Source organism: Ornithodoros turicata, chromosome 5 (assembly GCF_037126465.1).
Source record: "Ornithodoros turicata isolate Travis chromosome 5, ASM3712646v1, whole genome shotgun sequence".
NCBI classification, from domain to species: Eukaryota; Metazoa; Arthropoda; class Arachnida; order Ixodida; family Argasidae; genus Ornithodoros; species Ornithodoros turicata.
In genome coordinates, this window is record NC_088205.1 from 58,527,899 (window position 1) to 58,552,341 (window position 24,443).

At 47.5% G+C, this 24,443-nt stretch overlaps 1 protein-coding gene across 1 annotated transcript in view; it reads right to left on the reverse strand.

Moving 5' to 3' along the window:
- Positions 1-24,443, reverse strand: part of LOC135396086 (protein eyes shut-like) — a 62,576-nt gene that overhangs the window by 24,302 nt on the left and 13,831 nt on the right. The window contains exons 2-10 of the mRNA XM_064627126.1: positions 21,193-21,468; positions 20,908-21,021; positions 19,602-19,716; positions 19,403-19,527; positions 18,905-19,147; positions 17,964-18,616; positions 17,414-17,709; positions 16,922-17,111; positions 14,867-14,979 (exon numbers count right to left, since the gene is read on the reverse strand). Coding sequence (XP_064483196.1) covers positions 14,867-14,979; positions 16,922-17,111; positions 17,414-17,709; positions 17,964-18,616; positions 18,905-19,147; positions 19,403-19,527; positions 19,602-19,716; positions 20,908-21,021; positions 21,193-21,454 — 2,111 coding nt within the window. The 5' untranslated portion in view covers positions 21,455-21,468. The remainder of the gene's footprint in view (positions 1-14,866; positions 14,980-16,921; positions 17,112-17,413; positions 17,710-17,963; positions 18,617-18,904; positions 19,148-19,402; positions 19,528-19,601; positions 19,717-20,907; positions 21,022-21,192; positions 21,469-24,443) is intronic.

Genomic DNA, 24,443 nt, shown 5'->3' on the forward strand with positions numbered 1-24,443 from the left:
TGAAGAGTAGACGCCGCACCGCGTGCGTGGGGCGCTAGCCGCGGCACTCACAAGGACAACTGCGCTTCAACATGTTAAAAAGACGCTGAAAGTATACTTACTATACGTCGTCGTCTGACTGCTAGGTGAACATTTCTGAAATTTATGATACAGGCGCGTGATGATGATACCAATGTGTCTTCGTTCGGGGATAGAGAGGAACTCTTATGCTGACTCCTTTTATGTCCGAACCGTTTTGTTGCGAACCGGTTACCGCTATTATTTTTTACGGTTCTGCTCCGGTTCGGGTTCAACAGTGTCATGAAAATTTCGGTTCGGGTTCGGGTTCGGTTCCGGCAAAAATAACGGTTCGGGTACGGTTTTCGGTTCGGGTTCGGGTTCGGTTCGATACCCTGATTGAAAGTTTAGGTTCCATGAGCTGTCCTCTACACAGATTTCGTAGAACCGCACCAAGTTTTAATCTTCCTACACAGTGCCCTTTGTCATTATAAATACACCGCTCGTCGCTATAACGAGCGTCACCCGAGCTGCTAATGTACGGCAGGAAGAGGATTTGTAGCGTTCACCGCGCAAAGACAAAGGAGCGGAGTCAGATGCGCAGTGCACGTGCAACCGGCGCTCATATACGGCTGTTGTCTTACTAGAAATGGAGGACGCATCTTGCGATGTTTTAGTAGTTTTAGGCCACAATCGAACAAAAGGAGCTTGGAACTTACCCCAAAGTTACTTTGAAAAAGTGAGCTAACAAAGGAACGAGTTCCTCAAGGAAGTTACTGGAGTTCAAAAGCAACGAGTTAACAGTTATCGAAAAAAGTCGCTTAGTTACAGTAACGAGTTACCCAAAACACTGGTATTTCGTACCAACAACTTAATTCGAACAGAAATCGGAGCCCATCAAAGCCTAGTCCTATTTTTCTAGCGTCAGATGCCGGGCAAGGCCCTGTTGGAGCATGAGCACGCGGTGTGCCATAGCCTGCCATTTTGGTTGGCAACAGCCCCACTCGGCGCCGCGAGGGCATTGATGGCGAACCAGAGCAAATTGATATCGATACCGTCAGGTTGAAGATCGTTAGGTAGACGTAACGTAACGTAACGTGTATTCTTACGGAAGTGAACGATCTCACTTCACAGCTCAGCTGGAGCAACAAGCTGGCAAAGTGCCACCTCCCTCTGCATTTCACTGCGGAATTTCTGTGGGTTCCGTGGACAGCGATGACGCATAGTTTCATGGAATGCGCTCTGCACATCACATACCGGGTTTAGGAGAACTCGTCACAAGCCCGGTCGTCACAGGCAAACTGGTCATAGGTGAACTCGTCAAGGAAGCCAACTCGTCACAGGGCATCTCGTACGAGGAACTGCCAACAAGGCGGAATAATCGCCACAGTGAACCTACCACCTGCTCACCGCACCGTACTCCCCAACGTGTGAAATACGTAAAAGGCTCTCCTGACCTAACCTTGGTCAGTCTCGACGGGTGCATATTCTACATGAACTGACCCACTTCCCAACGTGTGAAATACGGAAAAGGCTCTCCTGACCCAACCTTCTTCAGTCTCGACGGGTGCATATTCTACATGAACTGACCCACTCCCCAACGTGTGAAATACGTAAAAGGCTCTCCTGACCCAACCTTCTTCAGTCTCGACGGGTGCATATTCTACATGAACTGACCCACTCCCCAACGTGTGAAATACGGAAAAGGCTCTCCTGACCCAACCTTCTTCAGTCTCGACGGGTGCATATTCTACATTGTAGCGGACGACGACAACGACGACAACGATGGCCACGCGCGTGGAGCACCGGCTTCAGTTCCACCGGCGCGGCCATGGAGATAGGCCGCCGTCATCGCCTCTCCGTGGCATACCATCATCGCCGGTCGGGGCTCATGTAGAGGAAGACCACCGTCCTCTACATTTGGTGACCCGGACAAAGAACATCACGTCCGGAGCAATTCGGCCCTTCACCATCCCAAATTTCTGACCACGCCATCGAGCAGCACTACCTCCGGCACACACGGCCCACCTTCACTCCTACCGCACTCTTCGCTCTCTCTCACCTACGCTTCTCTCTTCGCTCAAGTCTTCTCACGCTTCTCACTGCCGGAAGCGACACTCGAGCCTTGCGCTCACCTGCCGGTTGCGGCAGTCGCGGCAGCCGACGCCTCGGCACACTTAAGCCCGTCTCGGCACCTCACTCACTCCACCTGGGACTATCGAGCTTCGGCTCCCGTGCCGGTCGCGGCACCCCAGGACCACGACACCGAGCGCCTCACTCTCTCTGCGACGGATCGCTGTTCCCGTCCACACCTTCCACAAGGATGACCTACACACGGATGCTCTCCCCGTCTTCATCCCCTCTGAAACGCCGCCAACGTGTGCCGTGCCCCTGTTCCCGCTGTTCCCTGTTCTTGCGATGCGTCCGCAACGCATCTGACGGCCGGGGGACCCCTGTAGCGGACGACGACAACGACGACAACGATGGCCACGCGCGTGGAGCACCGGCTTCAGTTCCACCGGCGCGGCCATGGAGACAGGCCACCGTCATCGCCTCTCCGTGGCATACCATCATCGCCGGTCGGGGCTCATGTAGAGGAAGACCACCGTCCTCTACAACATGAACTGACCCACTCCCCAACGTGTGAAATACGTAAAAGGCTCTCCTGACCCAACCTTCTTCAGTCTCGACGGGTGCATATTCTACATGAACTGACCCACTCCCCAACGTGTGAACTACGGAAAAGGCTCTCCTGACCCAACCTTCTTCAGTCTCGACGGGTGCATATTCTACATGAACTGACCCACTCCCCAACGTGTGAAATACGTAAAAGGCTCTCCTGACCCAACCTTCTTCAGTCTCGACGGGTGCATATTCTACATGGACTGACCCACTCCCCAACGTGTGAAATACGTAAACGGCTCTTTTGACCTAACCCTGGTCAGTCTCGACGGGTGCATATTCTACATGAACTGACCCACTCCCCAACGTGTGAAATACGTAAAAGGCTCTCCTGACCCAACCTTCTTCAGTCTCGACGGGTGCATATTCTACATGAACTGACCCACTCCCCAACGTGTGAAATACGTAAAAGGCTCTCCTGACCCAACCTTCTTCAGTCTCGACGGGTGCATATTCTACATGGACTGACCCACTCCTCAACGTGTGAAATACGTAAACGGCTCTTTTGACCTAACCTTGGTCAGTCTCGACGGGTGCATATTCTACATGAACTGACCCACTCCCCAACGTGTGAAATACGTAAAAGGCTCTCCTGACCCAACCTTCTTCAGTCTCGACGGGTGCATATTCTACATGAACTGACCCACTCCCCAACGTGTGAAATACGGAAAAGGCTCTCCTGACCCAACCTTCTTCAGTCTCGACGGGTGCATATTCTACATGAACTGACCCACTTCCCAACGTGTGAAATACGTAAAAGGCTCTCCTGACCCAACCTTCTTCAGTCTCGACGGGTGCATATTCTACATGAACTGACCCACTCCCCAACGTGTGAAATACGTAAAAGGCTCTCCTGACCCAACCTTCTTCAGTCTCGACGGGTGCATATTCTACATGAACTGACCCACTCCCCAACGTGTGAAATACGGAAAAGGCTCTCCTGACCCAACCTTCTTCAGTCTCGACGGGTGCATATTCTACATGAACTGACCCACTCCCCAACGTGTGAAATACGTAAAAGGCTCTCCTGACCCAACCTTCTTCAGTCTCGACGGGTGCATATTCTACATGGACTGACCCACTCCTCAACGTGTGAAATACGTAAACGGCTCTTTTGACCTAACCTTGGTCAGTCTCGACGGGTGCATATTCTACATGAACTGACCCACTCCCCAACGTGTGAAATACGTAAAAGGCTCTCCTGACCCAACCTTCTTCAGTCTCGACGGGTGCATATTCTACATGAACTGACCCACTCCCCAACGTGTGAAATACGGAAAAGGCTCTCCTGACCCAACCTTCTTCAGTCTCGACGGGTGCATATTCTACATGAACTGACCCACTTCCCAACGTGTGAAATACGTAAAAGGCTCTCCTGACCCAACCTTCTTCAGTCTCGACGGGTGCATATTCTACATGGACTGACCCACTCCCCAACGTGTGAAATACGTAAACGGCTCTTTTGACCTAACCTTGGTCAGTCTCGACGGGTGCATATTCTACATGAACTGACCCACTCCTCAACATCTGAAATACGTAAAAGGCTCTACTGATCTAACCTTCTTCAGTCTCGACGGGTGCATATTCTACATGAACTGACCCACTCCCCAACGTGTGAAATACGGAAAAGGCTCTCCTGACCCAACCTTCTTCAGTCTCGACGGGTGCATATTCTACATGAACTGACCCACTCCCCAACGTGTGAAATACGTAAAAGGCTCTCCTGACCCAACCTTCTTCAGTTTCGACGGGTGCATATTCTACATGGACTGACCCACTCCCCAACGTGTGAAATACGTAAAAGGCTCTTTTGACCTAACCTTGGTCAGTCTCGACGGGTGCATATTCTACATGAACTGACCCACTCCCCAACGTGTGAAATACGTAAAAGGCTCTCCTGATCCAACCTTCTTCAGTCTCGACGGGTGGATATTCTACATGGACTGACCCACTCCCCAACGTGTGAAATACATAAAAGGCTCTTTTGACCTAACCTTGGTCAGTCTCGACGGGTGCATATTCTACATGAACTGACCCACTCCCCAACGTGTGAAATACGTAAAAGGCTCTCCTGACCCAACCTTCTTCAGTCTCGACGGGTGCATATTCTACATGAACTGACCCACTCCCCAACGTGTGAAATACGTAAAAGGCTCTCCTGACCCAACCTTCTTCAGTCTCGACGGGTGCATATTCTACATGGACTGACCCACTCCTCAACGTGTGAAATACGTAAACGGCTCTTTTGACCTAACCTTGGTCAGTCTCGACGGGTGCATATTCTACATGAACTGACCCACTCCTCAACATCTGAAATACGTAAAAGGCTCTACTGATCTAACCTTCTTCAGTCTCGACGGGTCCATATTCTACATGAACTGACCCACTCCCCAACGTGTGAAATACGGAAAAGGCTCTCCTGACCCAACCTTCTTCAGTCTCGACGGGTGCATATTCTACATGAACTGACCCACTCCCCAACGTGTGAAATACGTAAAAGGCTCTCCTGACCCAACCTTCTTCAGTCTCGACGGGTGCATATTCTACATGGACTGACCCACTCCCCAACGTGTGAAATACGTAAAAGGCTCTTTTGACCTAACCTTGGTCAGTCTCGACGGGTGCATATTCTACATGAACTGACCCACTCCCCAACGTGTGAAATACGTAAAAGGCTCTCCTGATCCAACCTTCTTCAGTCTCGACGGGTGCATATTCTACATGGACTGACCCACTCCCCAACGTGTGAAATACATAAAAGGCTCTTTTGACCTAACCTTGGTCAGTCTCGACGGGTGCATATTCTACATGAACTGACCCACTCCCCAACGTGTGAAATACGTAAAAGGCTCTCCTGATCCAACCTTCTTCAGTCTCGACGGGTGCATATTCTACATGGACTGACCCACTCCCCAACGTGTGAAATACATAAAAGGCTCTTTTGACCTAACCTTGGTCAGTCTCGACGGGTACATATTCTACATGAACTGACCCACTCCCCAACGTGTGAAATACGTAAAAGGCTCTCCTGACCCAACCTTCTTCAGTCTCGACGGGTGCATATTCTACATGAACTGACCCACTCCCCAACGTGTGAAATACGTAAAAGGCTCTCCTGACCCAACCTTCTTCAGTCTCGACGGGTGCATATTCTACATGGACTGACCCACTCCCCAACGTGTGAAATACGTAAACGGCTCTTTTGACCTAACCTTGGTCAGTCTCGACGGGTGCATATTCTACATGAACTGACCCACTCCTCAACATCTGAAATACGTAAAAGGCTCTACTGATCTAACCTTCTTCAGTCTCGACGGGTGCATATTCTACATGAACTGACCCACTCCCCAACGTGTGAAATACGGAAAAGGCTCTCCTGACCCAACCTTCTTCAGTCTCGACGGGTGCATATTCTACATGAACTGACCCACTCCCCAACGTGTGAAATACGTAAAAGGCTCTCCTGACCCAACCTTCTTCAGTCTCGACGGGTGCATATTCTACATGGACTGACCCACTCCCCAACGTGTGAAATACGTAAACGGCTCTTTTGACCTAACCTTGGTCAGTCTCGACGGGTGCATATTCTACATGAACTGACCCACTCCTCAACATCTGAAATACGTAAAAGGCTCTACTGATCTAACCTTCTTCAGTCTCGACGGGTGCATATTCTACATGAACTGACCCACTCCCCAACGTGTGAAATACGGAAAAGGCTCTCCTGACCCAACCTTCTTCAGTCTCGACGGGTGCATATTCTACATGAACTGACCCACTCCCCAACGTGTGAAATACGTAAAAGGCTCTCCTGACCCAACCTTCTTCAGTCTCGACGGGTGCATATTCTACATGGACTGACCCACTCCCCAACGTGTGAAATACGTAAAAGGCTCTTTTGACCCAACCTTCTTCAGTCTCGACGGGTGCATATTCTACATGGACTGACCCACTCCCCAACGTGTGAAATACGTAAACGGCTCTTTTGACCTAACCTTGGTCAGTCTCGACGGGTGCATATTCTACATGAACTGACCCACTCCTCAACATCTGAAATACGTAAAAGGCTCTACTGATCTAACCTTCTTCAGTCTCGACGGGTGCATATTCTACATGAACTGACCCACTCCCCAACGTGTGAAATACGGAAAAGGCTCTCCTGACCCAACCTTCTTCAGTCTCGACGGGTGCATATTCTACATGAACTGACCCACTCCCCAACGTGTGAAATACGTAAAAGGCTCTCCTGACCCAACCTTCTTCAGTCTCGACGGGTGCATATTCTACATGGACTGACCCACTCCCCAACGTGTGAAATACGTAAAAGGCTCTTTTGACCTAACCTTGGTCAGTCTCGACGGGTGCATATTCTACATGAACTGACCCACTCCCCAACGTGTGAAATACGTAAAAGGCTCTCCTGATCCAACCTTCTTCAGTCTCGACGGGTGCATATTCTACATGGACTGACCCACTCCCCAACGTGTGAAATACGTAAACGGCTCTTTTGACCTAACCTTGGTCAGTCTCGACGGGTGCATATTCTACATGAACTGACCCACTCCTCAACATCTGAAATACGTAAAAGGCTCTACTGATCTAACCTTCTTCAGTCTCGACGGGTGCATATTCTACATGGACTGACCCACTCCCCAACGTGTGAAATACGTAAAAGGCTCTCCTGACCTAACCTTGGTCAGTCTCGACGGGTGCATATTCTACATGAACTGACCCACTTCCCAACGTCTGAAATACGTAAAAGGCTCTACTGATCTAACCTTGGTCAGTCTCGACGGGTGCATATTACATGAACTGACCCTGTCCGGTGAGCTTTTGTCCGCGCCCCAGCAACGGAGCCCCACGCTGAGTTTTCGTCACTTCCATGCTCTCCGTGCCCTTAGCAAAGACGTGAAATTTGTACGGTCAGCGGTCTTCGGAATCCGGGTTCGCGGAAGTGCGGGTCGGGCACTGGACTAATCCCTTTAGTAAAACACGGTGAAACGCATTCCCTTTGGAACGGGGTCAGCCTTGCAACCAGTGTTCCGGTGACGAACCGCCTCCCTTGACAAGTGTTCCGGTGACAAAAGGACCTCGTATCAGAGGGCCGGTGTGACCAATTATCCTGTGACCAGTCTTCCGGTGACGAGTGGGATTGTGACAAGTGGACCGGTTCCCTCACATACCACAGCAGCCACACCACACACAACAGCACCGAAGGAGGGCCGCGAGTACTTTTTACTATTCCTTACTTACACTCTAGAAATAGAGGGCGGGGCGAGGTAATGGCAGGATCGGCTCGCCCGTTGTTGGCCACACAGAAGTGGGCATCGTCACGACTATAGCAAAAAGAAAAAGAAAGAAAGACGGACGGATGGATGGAGGATAGAGGATGAAGGGTGGAGATGCGTAGAGGGTGCTTGAGTTCGTCGGGGAGAGCAAAGTTGGGTCGTTGAGCAAGACCTGCCTTCTGCAGAAAGAGAGTAAGGATTCTTGCTTTAGCGGAACGTTCGGCTCTAGAAATAGAACTTGGCCACATAACACGCTCAGGGTCAACCGCGCTGCAAAGAATGGTACCGTTTCCGTGTACTTGTGACTTCACACTTGTGACGTCCACCACGGAATATTCTAGTGGAAAAATAGCACACACAAAAAAAAAAAAAGACAAGAAAAAAGATAAAGCGATTCCTCAATGCTGGGTGGATGTTCCGACGCGTATCATGTTGAGTATTCGCAAGTGCGCACTGCGTGCATAGCAGACGAGTCTAGGGTTCGGATCCCGGGATCCCGAAATCGCGGGATTTTGGCATAATTTCATGTCCCGAAATCCCGGTATTTCGCGAGTCCAAATCCCGGGATTTCGGGACAATGAATTTCGTCTTTCTGGACAACGAATATGCGGTCGTACGAGCGAAAAGGAAAGAACGATGCCTTACAGACTTTTGGTTCCAAGCGGCCCTACTCCTAATAATATCATTTGTAATCCGAAACCGAACCAACCTCTCCGTCCACGACACATGACAAAGACGTTACGTGCTGAGTTGCGTAAACCACGCAAGCCATAGCCGAGAAGAGCCCTCAAGTTGCATCAAAACTCTTACGAAATCATGAGTCTTCCGATCCATAAGGCTATACACAAAGTAATATAGAATCTCTCACTTTCCTCTCTCTGCCGAATTTTTCTTTTTTGTTCTTTTCATCTCCATGAATGCGTATGTTTGAAAGTGAGAAGAAAAATTGAGACAGACTTTTGACAAAACTAGACTGGGATGCTCAGGACCCTGTGGATGAAGAAAAGGGGAGAAGAGCAAAATGCACCAGTCCCCAGAATACTTCAGCGGAAGATTAGAATAACGTCATTGCTTTTAGCAACGTCATGTGTTCTCGCGCACTGCTAACCGCGGAAAATATCCTGTGGCGCAGCCACAAGATATTCCGTAGCGGACGAGAAGAGGCGCATGCATTCCAACGCAAAGTCGATATTCCTGCACGGTGCAAATGCTCGACGAAACTTTTGGCGTGTGACAGTTTTGTCTGTCTGTGTGTGTGTGTGTGTGTGTGTGTGTGTATTTTCTTCCACTAAAATGTTCCCTAGGGATGATAGGAAACGCGCACTGTATCGAAATCTATGATAGCATTGATTTGCAGGTGGATAGTGTCGTATACGACATCCTGTGCATGACATGCTCGGGTAAACATAAACAAGCCCCCGTCACAACTTCCGGTCCTTCCGCGACTAAAGACGCTCGGAACCAGCCACCATGCAGAATGATATCTTTCACTTTCCTAATTTGTTGAAAATGGGAGGCGTACGCCTTTTTGTGGCAATTTGAATTGCCACAAAAAGACGTATACGGCCCTCTCTCTCTTCAAATCAGAAGCGATAACTGTATAAATCGGCATAGTGGTTGGCGCAGAGCGTGTTTGCTGCGAAACCGGATGTCGTTTTGGCAACAAACCGGAAGCGGTGCAGAAGGGCATGTATAGGTGCAAACAAATCCCGATCCCGTTCCGGGATCCACACTTAGAAATCCCGAAATCCCGGGATTCTAAAAACGGTCCGGGATTCCGTACCCTACAGACGACACAATCGGCCCTCTCGTCGGCTACGAAATATCTTGATTGATCCGCAGGATATACCCTACGACAGTTTGTCACTGCGCAGGGGAAAGGGGGAATGTTTGGAGAAACCACGTGACGAAGTATCTATCCACTCACAAGGCAGCAATAAGGGGGTATTCGTTGACATGTATGGGTCCACTGGAGAAACCACGTGCGCTTCACCTTGAAATGTTGCTTCCTTATTTGGCAGAGGGACCAATGGTGTCGCTCCATGGACAATAGGGACAGAGCCGTGTATTAAAAGGGAGTCTGGCCATTGGGAGGAGCCACGAAAAGAGGCTCGATCTGTCAATCACAGCTGCTCGCCTCTCATTGGTTTGCTTTTTACCACAGGGGCCGCCGTGACACCTGACCTGACTGCCACTCAAAATGGCGACGAAAACAAACAATGTGAAGCGGGAATTTCGTGACAAAAAATTTTCACAGACTGCTCTGATTTTACGCCGCAGATGTACATCCTCATATAAGTTTCTCGGAAATCAGTTTCAACTGATGCTCCGCTGTCGATATCTAACCGAAAATAATATGTTTTGTCATCGGTGGTAGGCCTAGTGAACACGGCGATCAGAACGAAATAATAAAAAAAAAAGAACGGCACCGTGCTGTACAATTTTGAATTTAATTACTGAATCTTATGGATATAAACATTCTTGCCTTTTGATTCCAACTAGTCACGTAGATATGTTCAAAAATCGAACCGACGATAGGGCGTGTACCAGCAGGAGGTTCTGCCGGCAGCGGTACAACGGCGGAAGCGGACGACAATTCCCGACGTGCTTTGCGCAGCCTAGGTGGCGCAAATTGGCACAAAAAATCTACTAGTCTTGCAGATCGCGAGAGGCATCCATTTCAATCCCATCCAATTCACTCCTACCCAAAATGGCGCTGCCCATGTTGGAAAGGAGGTCAAGTAGTGAGGATAGGTTGATTGATTGTGTCCCATATTTCAAGACGTCATTGGTAAGAAAGCTGAAAAAGTGGATGGAGCTCCAGGTATAGGCACGACCCATTAATGGCCAGACTCCCATTTAATATACGGCTCGGAATGGGGGAAGGAGTGAAACTGGGGAGCTGCACGGACAACTGACCTGCTTGCTTTGCGTATCCCACATGGTTAGGAAAACACTTAAAGACATGGACGTTGTGCGCTCGTGCTCACGTGGCAGCAGGAAGCTATGATGTTTCACACATCTTTCAATGGCGTATTCTGGAGAATGTCGCTCGTCTGAACACACGGTTATAATCATAGATTGAGAACTCGTCAAAGAGAACTCGTTAAGTTACTGTGTTCAAAATGTAACTAAGTTAATAACGAAGTTCTTCTGCCCCAAATGTAACTCGCAGTTACTTAAAAAAAGAACGAGTTACTTCCAAGTTACTTCGGACACAAAGTAGCATTACGCAGGTGCAGCACGCGTGAGCAGTTGGGTTAGACCTTGAGTTGCCTGCGGAGGAGTGCAACATGCTTAGATCGTTTTCCCGTTTATGTCCAACAATAGACCTCTCCCTGTTTGTAAACAAATGACGAAAATCACCAAAAGTGAACTTGCACGGCAAATCGCCGGCAGTCCGAACACTTACACGGCAGCAGACACCTACGAGCACTGGTGCTAAAGTCTGAGGAAAAGACATCATACATGAAAACATATCCTTTATGGAGCCTGTTGAATTTCACTGTTAATAGTAATCAACCAATTTTTCTCGAAGTGCAGCACGCATAGAGAAGTCCATGCTTCGCTTACACGTCTACCTGCAAGAAATGACCCATAGTCTTCTTCTGAAACATTGCATCACTTGCCAACTTCTTTCCGAAAAGTAAATAAAAAATAACCTTTTGCAACCTTGATGACGGCAGGGGCATCCAAGGAATACACCACAAAGAGTCACTGATGTATTCTGCATAGCGAAGCTATTATCAACGACTTATACTATAGGCCCTGGTACTGCGATTTTAACAGTGGTGACCGCAAAATTTGGAAAAGGCGCCAGCAGAGCCCTTTAAAACGGGTGAAACCCTTTGTATCGTGATTCCAAAGGCATATTCGTGACGGCATATGCTATTGCCCTTCCCACTGGGATTGTAACGGAGGCGACCGCAAAATCCGTAAAGACTGAAGCAGAGTTCTTTAGAACGGGCGAAACCTCTTTAATCATGGTTCCAAACAGATGTTATCAACGGCTTATGATGCTTTTATACTGGGATTGCAACAGAACTGACCACAAAATTTTGAAAAGGCAGCAGCAGAGTCCTTTGAAACGTACGAAACCCCTTGTATCATGGTACCAAAGGCATATTCATGACGGCTTATGCTATGCCTTTCTACTGGGGCTGCGCAAAAGAGGGCCGCAAAATATGGATACGGCGGCAGCAAGGCCTTTCAAAACGGGCGACACTCCCCGTATCATGAAGCGAAAGGAAGAAAGTCATCAGTGGCTTGTGCAATGCTATTCTGCTGGGGTTATAAGTTATAACACAGGCGATCGCCAAATTCGGAAAACGTGGTAGCAGAGCCCTCTTAAACGAGCAAAACGCCTTGTGTCATGCTGTCAAAGACTTACTATCAACAGCCTATACTATGCCATTCTACCGAGATCAAAATACAGGCGACCGCAAATATCGGAAAATGATGCAGCACAGCTCTTCAAAACGGGCGAGGCCCCTTGTATCATGCTGCCAAAGATATGTCATTAATGGCCTGTGCTATGCCCTTCTACTGGGACTGTAACAGAGACTACTGCAAAATACGGAAAACGCGACAGCAGAGCCTTTTAAAACGGTCGATACCCCTTGTATCATAGTTCCAAAGTCATACACGTATTCGCAACGGCTTATGCCATTGCCCTTCTACTGGAATTATAACGGACGCGACCGCAAACTCCATAAAAGGCTGCAGCAGAGCCCTTTAAAAGAGGCAAAACCCCCTTTAATCATGGTGGCAAAAACACATTACATATATTATATTACATATTATGTTATGCCCCTCTCCTATGATTTTATCGGAGACTACCGCAAAATTTGGAAAAGGCGGCTGCAGGGCCCTTTACAATGACTCAAATCACTTGTATCATGGTGCCAGAAAGATATTATGAACGGCTTGTACTGGGATTGTAACAGAGGCTACCGCAACGTTCGGCAGCTGATCGAGCCCTTTAAAACGTGCGAAGCTCCTTTAATCGTAGGGACAGGGCGTACCTGTATCCCCTGTACATGGAGATGTGTTTGTACATGGCATGTGTTTGAGGAAACTGCTTCCAAAACGACACTCGCGAAGGCAAAAAAAAAAAAAAAATCAAATTCGGGGTTTAATATGATCTGATATAAAAATAATATCAAAAATGTCTCAAGCTGGTTTTACAGAATGCATACGTGAAATCCAGATTTCGGAGTTTGAGCCCCGTACCATTTTCCCCTGTTGCACCCTGATAGGTCGCGTTCGACAAAATCGCCTCCAAAACGGCACTCGAAATGGTCAAATGGCCAATTCCATCAACTTTGGGGATTAATATAATTTGATATAACAATAATATTAAAGATATCCTAAGCTGACTTTGTAATATGTATATCCGAAAGTAAGATCACGGGGTTTGAGCCCCGTACCTTGTTCCCGTGTCGCACCTTGAGAGGTCGCGTTTGACAAAATCGCCTCCAAAACGCACTCCAAATGGCCAATTTAATCAAATTTGGGGCTTAATATAATTTGATATAACAATAATATTAAAGATATCCTAAGCTGATTTTGTAATATGTATATCCGAAAGTAAGATTACGGGGTTTGAGCCCCGTACCTTGTTCCCGTGTTGCACCCTGAGAGGTTGCGTTTGACAAAATCGCCTCCAAAACGGCACTCCAAATGGCCAATTTCATCAACTTTGGGGCTTAATATAATTTGATATAACAATAATATTAAAGATGTCCTCAGCTGATTTTTTAATATGTATATGTAAAAGTAAGATCACGGGGTTTGAACCCCGTACCTTGTTCCCCTGTTGCACCCTGAGAGGTCGCGTTTGACAAAATCGACACGAAAACGGCACTCGAAATGGTAAAATGACCAATTTAATCAACTTTGGGGTTTGATATAATTTGATATAGCAATAATATTAAAGATGTCCTAAGCTGATTTTGTATAATATATATGTATATCTGAAAGTAAGATCACGGTGTTTCAACCCCGTACCTTGTTCCCCTGTTGCACACTGAGAGGACGCGTTTGACAAAAGCGCTTCGAAAACGGCACTCGAAATGGACAATTTTATCAAGTTGTATAGTTTAATATAACAGCGATATAAAACACAAAACGCTATGATTTGTATATTACTCCCTCAAGGCAAAGTTGTTCATTCTGTCAGCCCTATGGAGTTCCGGAAAAAATGACCGTCCGCCTTTCGAACTCCTTCAGACCGGTCGTACAGTCTCAGCGCATGCGTATTACGATAATACTGGGACTTACTCCGTCGAACGCCTAGGAGGGGAACCCTGTCTGAGTCGCAACTTTGAAGGCCCTGGGTGCATCAGGATTAACACTCATACATCGTGCCGTGGTTGGTATGTGGCCTGGAGGACGTACTGACTAAAAATAGGCGATGACATTTCCAGAATTTGACTGGCTTTGTCAAAAAATCGTAGTCTAAACATGGGCCCTGCGCAAAAATCGACGGAATCCTCATAGGCGCAATGCATTAAAATTCATTTGGCCAGGGTGCACTAGGTTCATATTCTGCTAGTGCCTTTCATGTCTTCAGGGGTTCTTTGCATGGCATTCTTCTGCATTTGACGATGACATCTTGATATTTTTATTCTGTTTTGCTGTTAATTGGCATAAACGCTGTCTCCCATTGAATTCACATCCTGTAAGGCCGCTTCCCGCATAGCGACTGAGCATAGTGGCGGAGCGCGCCGGCGAGGGGGGGGGGAGGGGACCGCGAATTTTGGGTTTGCCTCCAATTTTCAACAAATCACGATAGAGGAACCATATAATCGGAAATGATGGTTGGTTGTGGAATGTCAAGTGAGAGATTTTTAGAGCGCAGATATGTGACTTTGCTCGAATGTGGAATAAGTACTTACGAAATACAGACTCCGTCATTCTGACAGGTGATGTCGCACAGCCAACGCGAGCAAGGCGTGACACTAGCCCCACCAGCAGCGTCCCTCTGCATGGTTCCTTGGGCGCCGTTAATCTATCAAAATAATAGCGCCGTTTCATAAAATGTACTTGACACTCACAATTCCATCAACGAGTCACTCTGATAGAAGGGCAGCGCCAAAGAATGCACTATTGTTTTGATCTTGTTCATGCAATTATCGATGACGATTGCAGCTCATTATATTTCACCAGTTCACGGCTACTTTTCCTTCTCCCCCTTGTCATCATCACGTCTCCATCTTTTATTGTTATTGTTGTCCCTCTCCGAGCGGTGAGCATAGTAAAGAGGGCATCCAGACATAAGACGATCACCTCACACAATACCCTGTAAACCGAAGTATAGGTGGAACCGTAACATAACATCGACCTCAACTTAGACTCGCCGAAATTTCTGTTGGAGACGCCCGCGAGGTTTTGGGTCATTGATTTTTAATATAATTGCTAATCATTATTCTATCTTATTTTATTAATTGAAATAATTAACTAACAATTAGAATAAATTAATCCTACACGAAACCGCAAGGATCGGGGAGATGTAAATTCTTCGCCAAAAGCAAAAAAAAAAAAGAAGCCCTCCAGAATTTATATCGATAATAAATTGTGCAAAAATAGAAAGTGCAGCAAAAAGGACAGGAAAGAAAGAGCGCACAAGCGACAAGCACATGGGAGAGGCACATAGGGAAATATCAAGGTGTGTAAGTAAATATACTATGTGAATAAAAAGTGACGTCAGTGAGATTCCTGACTCAGTCGCATGACAGGAGACTCTGTCTTGTACTTTGCAGGGGATATGCAGGTTTCCAATGAAAAGTACAGGACTATTCTTGTCTCTTTTATCATACCCGCGGGACTGTATGCATGCACAAGAAGTATAAAACGACGAAGCATTCTCAACGAAACAGTGACTTCCAAACACAGCATCCGTGTCAGGTCGCCATTGCAATGACGTCAAAGTTGCTCACGTTAACCACGACGAGAAAAAAAAGTTCGCTCGTGACATGCTAATGTTTCCTAAAGACACATATTTTTGGGTACACCGGGGGGGATTGGCACACGTGAGTTTCAATTTGGGAAAGCACCCTGAAAAATCAGCAATGTGCGAAGCAGCGAAACCTGCGAGGTGCCGCCCGATCCTGGTGGCCGTGACGTCAGGAGAGAATTAGATTTCCATTGACCACTGAGGTTTCGTCCCCTGCGCACACGGCGCGCACTGAGAGCATACGATCCGGCCGCTTCGGTCGAGCCACCTGATTGGCGTTCCTCTCGTCGTCACGGAATGACGTCACCCTATACTTCCGCGTGGGTTTCTCAGAAGGAGTGCGTGTGATTATAGTCGTGTTCAACTTGAGAGCGAAATTTCTGGTGCATGTTTTCCTCCGGTTTTGAACCACCACAAGACAACATAGTGCTCGATATGTATCCTTTCTTCTACAGGTGGGGGCTTATGACTTGCAACAGATGCCGTTCTTAGGTTGGACTCTCGTTACTCTCGAACCCAAGCTGGTAAACTACGCCCACTGTTCCTGTGTCACATTGCATTTATCGTACAAACCGCCCCAGCCAAAAACGCAAAATTTATTGATAAAGCTTTCCCCGCTCATTTAAAGCAACGAGTGCGAGGACATCCGTTTATTCACACGAGCGACGACCCACGGAATATTCTAGTGGAAGAAAAAGCAAAACATTGCTCACGGGGCGGAAGTTCCGTCTCATGCTGAGCATTCGCACGGTCCCGGAATGTAGGGAGTGGAGTACTACGCACGCAGACGACACCATCGACCCTGTCGGCTGTTACGGAACATCTTGTGGCTGAGTCGCAGGATATTCCCCATGTTTAGAAGAGCACGAAAAGTCACGGCATTGAGTCCTCGTGCTCGCGTGGCAGCAGAAGGTTATGACGTTTTGTGCATCTTCCGCTGCAGTATTCTGGGGAGATGTCGCTCGTGTGAACACACAGTATGCTCCGTATTCCTTACCCGTAAATTCTTGACACATCCGACGAAAGAAGCGACAGGAATGGCCGGTAAGAAGCCTGGAGGAAGGCCACCTAAATACAGCTTGTCCCAAGTGAAGACCAGATTTTGAGTCGGCAACTCGCCCAGAAGAGGAGACGTGTCGTTCACCCTTAACGTCGCGACGCATCTTCCGGTAGGCAACCATGTCAACCTGCGCAGCATTTGCCGCGAGAAAGTTACGTCACCATACCATTTCGGTGGTTTACGAAGTCGGTGGAAGCAGGTGGTTTAGGATGGGCGGGGGGGGGGGGTATATGTTTATTAAGAAAAAAAAGAAAGGAAAGGTTTACGATGCTTACAAATAAAAGTAGGCGGGAAATGGGTAGCTGCCTTCATTGCCTCGATGAGTAGCACAGAATGTGATAAGCGGCGTATCTCTTCAGTAATTGATTGTTGCTCGAAATACCACTCTCTGTGACCATCTTTCACCGCGTTTAACGCGTTAGTACTCACCTCATGTGCAGTGTGTGAAGGTAACCAATCGTAACAGCAGCACCAGTCTCCACCATCTTCTGCAGGCCGCACGAAAAAGCGAATTTCACGAGACCTTCTTCCAGGTAGAGGCTGAAGAAAGCGGACCCGCTGGAGGCGTAAGCCAGCAATCCAGTGGAAGCATCAGACGCAAAGGTGAGTTCCAACTGTAGAGACCGTTGGAGCGGGTCCAAGGTGTACGCGAGGTACGATGTTCCTCGAAACTCCGGCATGTCTACCTCGCACCTTGATCCTACGTAGTGGAGCGGGCAACGGCACTGCGTCCAGATATATTGACGGTATATTTGATAAAATGACACAGCTGACGTTGGACTTCAATGGTTTCCTATTCTCACTACCTTTTACTTAGGCTTGAATAAAGTATCATTTGACTGAACTGATTTTCTTACTACAGCTGTGTTACAGAACTGCATTCATGTATATGCACTGGGTGTAAACCAGGCACTGCAAATACTACTTACCACGTGCAAGTACAGTACAGTTCGAACAGTACCGGATTAGCATAGCTTACCGAGCAAGTGAAGCCATTCGATAGAAATGGTGTTCCTCCATTCAAACACGTCATCCTTGTACACGGTTCCTCATTAGTTTCTGTGGCGTTGGACGATATTGCTGTACCGTTACCGGTCGGCAACGAAGGAGCAACGCCAAATGACGTACTTGACAGCGCGATCTCAGTTGATGTCCGCGTTATGGATCTCGAGTCGAGGTTTTCACTCTGTGTCGGGGTATAATCCAACGATGCACTACTGATGGGCACCAAAGTAACCCATGTCGACGCTGTGCTGAAGTGATGTGAAGTGAACAAAGAATTGGAAGCCGAGCTATCACCTGGCACAGCTGTGCTCGTTGCAATTAACCAGTCTGCAGTGCCGAACGTTGAGCTAGACAGTGATGTGCCGTGCTCCGCTGTCGACACAATTGACAAATGCGTTGACTGCAGCCACGATGAAAGACTGTCTTCGTTTGATGGTTGGATCGTCCTTGGCAGTTGGAACGATGACTCGACTGAAGCGATGGGTGAAGGGAGGAAGGAAGAACTGGCGTCGTACGGGACACTTTCGGATGAGAAGGCACGAGAAATGGTTCGAAGCGACGGTGTGGTTTCACGGAGAGACGACGAGAGGCAGGATTGAGCATCGCAAGGCACGTCGCACACATCTCCTGGAACGGTCCACGCAATGTAAGAAACGTAATAAACTGCGCACAGCATGCGTAGAGCGAGGCAGGGATTTCCCCAGCATCCCCTCAAAGATCTTGCAGCACCCCCTCAAAATAACTGCCATAAAAAACAAAAAGCCCGCAAAATCAGCAAATATGGGTGTCAGCCCCCCCTCCCCCCAGCGGTATACCAACCCCCACCCCAGTCCCCGAGAAGAAAAATCCTGGGGAAATCCCTGGAGCGGCGAGGTCGCGCTCGGAAAGATGTGTCCCCAGCCGTTCATTACTCACCTATAAAGTTGGCACTACATGAGCAAGTATAGGAATCGACGCCATCTATGCAGGTGCCGCCGTTCAGACAAGGATTGTCTGGCAACAGACATTCGTCGTATTTCCACTCGCACAAGGGGCCGTGGAAGTCCGGTACGCAAAAACACTGCGGGCTTCCCTCCACGAGAAAACAGACACCGCCATTCGCACAATCGTTCACACTGCACGGTGTCAGTTTTTCTGAGCACCTACGTCCCATCCATCCTGTAGAGAGAGTTCAAAATGCATCCGGTAAGGTCAGGAGGCTACCTTCTGCTGTCTTGGAAGCTGTTTCGGTTGAGCTACAGGGACAGGTCATGATGACGTCAATAAGACCACTTCAATACAAGACTTGATGCGACAACCAGTCGCATCAATGGTAGGGAAAGTTTGTTGTGCATCAGCAGTGAAAGGATTTCTGTACGTGCACTTTGAAGGGGGAATTCATTTTTCTTCTTGAAGTAAACTAATTCCACTTACCCAGCTGACAGACGCACGAAAATCCACCAGGAAAATTTGAGCAGAGGCCGCGATGTTGGCAGGGACGAGAGGCACATTCGTCCACGTCTTCATCGCACAGCGTCCCCGTGTATTCGTGTGTGCAGCTAATGAGCAAATATATCAGAAGATTTATTCGTAGCAGCGCATCGAAACAATGCGAGTGGTTGTGCCGCTATACCTGCAGAAGAAGGAATCTCCTGGCCCGTCTACGCAGGTGCCTCCATTGGAGCAGCGCGGTCCATGTTGACTAGCTGTGCCGTTACAGACGCTCATATCCTCTTCACACACCGACCCTGCAGTCCACACGTGAAAGGACCAATAAGTCGCGCGGGGGAGTACAAAGAAAGGCCCTTCTCGAAAAAGAGGTACGGACAAATAGCGATGAAGTTGGTGTACGCATATTAAAAGTATTCATGTAGTGAATAAGGAAAGATACGAAAGTTCTACGTTCTAAAAGCAGGACACTACTACTCTTAGCTAACCATTACTCAAAACAATATCGTTCAGCCTGTTCGTTTGTTGAAAATTGGATGCTTTCGCCTCTTATGACACTTTGCGTTTATGTTACTTGACACAGGTGGGGGTAGTGGTGATGGTAGTGTGGTTATCGCTGGGCCGCCTGCATCCCGGCATGCTGCTCGGGGGGTATCGCACGTCTGGGGATGCGACTTCATGGTGAACTGTACCACATTTCCTAGGGGCGTCTGTTGCGAACGCACAGACAGCACAACCGGAGCCATAGTGGTGGTCGTAGTGGTGATGTCGGAGGTAGCGTGCCGTTGTTGGCCTGCAGCCATGTGCATCGTCACGACTATAGCTGAAGAAGTGATGATGAAGAAAGAAGATGAGAGTGTGAAGTAAGTCTGATCACTTTAGGTCTGGTTAGTAAGTCCGACTTACTTCACACTCTCATCTTCTTTTTTCATGATCACCTCATCTTCAGCTATAGTCGTGACGATGCCCATGGCTGCAGGCCAACAACGGCATGCTACCTCCGACATCACCACCACGACAACCACTATGGCTCCGGTTGTGCAGTCTGTGCGTTTGCCACATACACCTCTAGGGAATGGTGGTGTTGGTGTTGGAGGCAGCTGGCCGTTGTTGGACTCACAGCAATGGAGTCACAGTGGAGGTGGTATTGGATGCCGCTTGCCGTTGCTGACTTCATAGAGGCCACAGAAGGGCGTACCCTTTTTCTCTCGTTAGATAAAAAGAGTGTTATGTGATGTTAAAGTTCTATTTTTATACCATTTTTATAGTTGCAAGTAAGGCTGTCGACGAAGAGGGCGCACCAAAGATACTATAGGTTGATTTACTGGTATCCTGACCAATTTGTCCATATTGTTCATAAAGCTTCTTTTTGGCACCTAAAACACGTGTGTAAACAAAGCTCGATGTTGTCGCAAGATAGCCCGCTAAAATATTTCGAATAAGAGTAAAGGAAATTTGGAGCTTTCGCACATTGATCAGAGCGGACTTACCTGTGTACCCAGGCAAGCACAGACAAGTAAAGCCACCGACATCATCGACACATGAGCCACCATTGAGGCACGGCTGAGACACGCATTCGTCCACGTCGGTCTCGCACGCTCGTCCTGAAACACCACGCAGGGCACATACTCAGCTTTTATAATTGGCCGTCCGGAGGAGTATGATAACAAGGTATACGCTGCCGATATATCTGTTGCCCAGAAATCCTCGTCTTTTTCCGGCGTTTTCAACATAAGAAGTACCATAGAAGCACCGTTGAACGCGAAGTGGCTCACCCGTATAGCCTGGAGTGCAGAGGCAGGAAAAGCCTGCTACCCTGTCGATGCAAGTCCCGCCAGACTGGCAGGGCTCGCTGCGGCAGTCGTCAAAGTCTGTCTGGCATTCGTAGCCAGTGTAGCCGTCCTCGCAGTAGCAGCGGTACGACGGTCCCTCTTCCGAACACAATCCGTGGACGCAAGGGAGGTTGTCGCAAGAGGTTGCTTCCGAAGCGACAACAAGCGCAACCAGCCAAAAAGTGATCAGTACCGCTACCGTCATGCTATGCCTTGCGTCTGGGCAAGTGAAAGAAAGAGCATCCTCCAGAGTAAGCGGTTTCCTTTCACACTCACGTACACTGAGCGCGCTCAAATTGAAGTGAAGGAGCAAGGAAATACATATATCCCTGCTCTTGCTTCACCCTGGTTAATTGATCGAGAAGTCTCCACGCATATTTTTTCAGCTGTTATCACTGTGCGAGGTAGCGAATTATACGATGGATTTGGGCAAATTCGCAATGCGCCTCCTGATTCTGGCAAGAAAACGTTACGTTAACTTGACGAAACAAGTTCAATTCAATAACGTCAATTTATTTCAATTGAAAGTGCACAAAATTACTTGTGCTATGTGGAAAAGGTTCCTTACAGACAAATGCCGTTCGTCATTTATTTTTCCCTGGCATGCTTCTCTATCACTTTTCTTTTAATGGTTACTGAAACACTCTGTCGAGTAGCCTATAGTAGCCTGTACACCGGCAAAAAGATGATTACATATTTGAAGAGGTCTTTGTTCCCTCGCTTTTGTTTTCGCTTCGACACTTCGCCACCACCTTTACGCATAAAAAAAAAGAAAAAAAAAAGAACGCTTACTGAAAAAACGCATCCCATGCCAATACCGTGGTTGAGGTACGCGCAACAGTCTGGTCCTTCTCGCGCTTCATGTTTGACCGACGTCGGCTGCTCCGCGCTTTTGTTTTTCTTTTGTATCATTCTTATCACTCGATCGTTCAACATTACTGTTACGAAGAAAAAGTTTGAAAACGAACGAAAAAAAAAAAAAAAGAACCTTCCGAGAACTGCTCGAATTACAAATGGTCGGAAAGACATAATCGATTAGGGATTGTTCTTAGAACCCTCACTTTATACTTTTTAAAATATGTTTTCGATAAAAGATATTAATTTCTGGGAGAAAAGGAAGTATTGCGAGGTACTCACCCTTACTTCCCAAAGGTCGATGCAGGGCTTCGACCGCGACCGATGCTAGTGAGCAACGCTTTAGTTGCTGTAGCAACAGAAGACAACAGGACGCCTATCGCGAACATAATTTTAGTCCGCTCCGAGTACATTTAAGTGCATGCTCCGTTCAACAAACGATGACACATAAGCACGTGAATTATGCGACACGGTTTCTGATCACGTAAATATAGTGTAAGCACGTAGATGTGGATGCCCTCAACAAACATGGCGACGTCCCATTCATTTCGCTACGACTTCTGAGCGTGGCGAGCGGTTGAATTTTTTCAACGATGAAAGATGAAAGTCACTGAAAAGGTTAGCCTTTTCACTTACCTCTGCACCGAACGGTAGTAGCTCATAAGCAACAAATGCTCATAACCTCCAAACGCTCAAAATCTTCAAACGCTCATATGCACCGAAAAAAAGTTGGTCGTTTTGAGCGTTTGGTGGAAATGAGCAGGAGGGGAGAAGCTGCTCATAAGCACCAAACGTCCAGAACATCCGAATGCTCATATGCACCGAAAGGCGGGAGACCACAAAGGCCGGGTCTTCCTCTCCGGCATTTGGAACAAGGTCATAGGGTGAGAAAGGTGGAATGAATGGCGACTACCAAGGCCGCTTAATGTGTCAGTTTGAAGTTTATGTAACAGCTTGGTCCTGCTTGTATGTAGTCAGAACGAATTTTTATGGAAGTTTATTTCTATCTATCGTGAGTCAATGAGTGTTTGAACGCCGTAGTGTCCACCCATTTGGTTGAACGCCGTTTGGTCAAATGACGTTTGATCGAAGGCGTTTGATCGAATGCCGCTTGGTCGAAAACCGTTTGATCGAAATCCGGTTGATCGACGCCGTTTGTTCGAAGGGAATTAAAAACTTCATGCACTGTGTCATCCGCACCTCTTTTTCTGTAACTTTTGACTCGAGCATACGGAGCTGGCAATCAGGGTACTCTGCTTTTTTCATTTTTATTATTATTATTTCTTCTTCTTTTCTGTTTTCTTTTTTTGCAGGGAGACCGCCGGTTACTTGCAGACGTTTGTAATTTACGAACCAATCGGACACATGTTGAAGAAAGTTGCCCCAGGTTGGGAGCAGCCGATAGTCTGTGTTTCTTCTGAGCACCCTTCTCATTGCTGGTGACATATTTAAAGGGCACGGTCTGAAACGGGATAGCCATATGTGCGCGAAAGCCACTCGAAGTCTGTGGATGCTAAGAAGTAAATTTCGCCATGGCAAAGATATTAAATTAACAGCATATAAAACCTTAGTTCCACCTCGTTTAGTGTATGCATACACATGCACGCTATCCGAAAAAAATAGAGAAGGTACAAAGATCTGCTGCCCTGCTTATCTTGTCTGGGTTTCGAAGGACTTCTTCGGTTACATGTCTGTTGCAAGAACTAAATTTAGATTCACCTGCACATAGGCAAAAAGTAAATAAACTAAAACTGTTCTTTCTCCTATACAATGGTCAGTTGATTGTCAGAAACAATAATACATTGTTAAAATTTATCCACATTCAACAGGAATAAATAATCGAAAAATGTCATTAATTTATTTTTATTTATTTGCCAAGAATGTTTAATACTTGAAATCAATTATTATTTGACAAAGTGGGTTAGCATGAGGAATGTGTTTACCAGCAAACGGGTTACACGCAGGTAAATGTTGCTTAGGATAACGGCATTTAGAACTCCGGCGTTCAACACTCCAAGTGAACCAATAAAAAATCGATCAAACGACCGCTGCCGTTTCGATCTTCGATGAAATGTCTTTCGACCAAATCATATGTCAGCACAACCAGGATGCACATTCCCCCAGGCCGTCAGTCGTGACGTTGCCCACCTCTGTGAGGCCAACAACGGCGAGACCTTTCATCGTCACCACAGTGAATTAAATTCGCCTACCTGAGGTAGATTGTGGTTGATAAAACGTGTAAGAGAAAATGTGGCCGATGAACGGATATCAACATGGAACGCCGTCTACTCCATAGCCCCTTAAGCTACATAAACGAGTAAACACAAGAGAAAATGAGT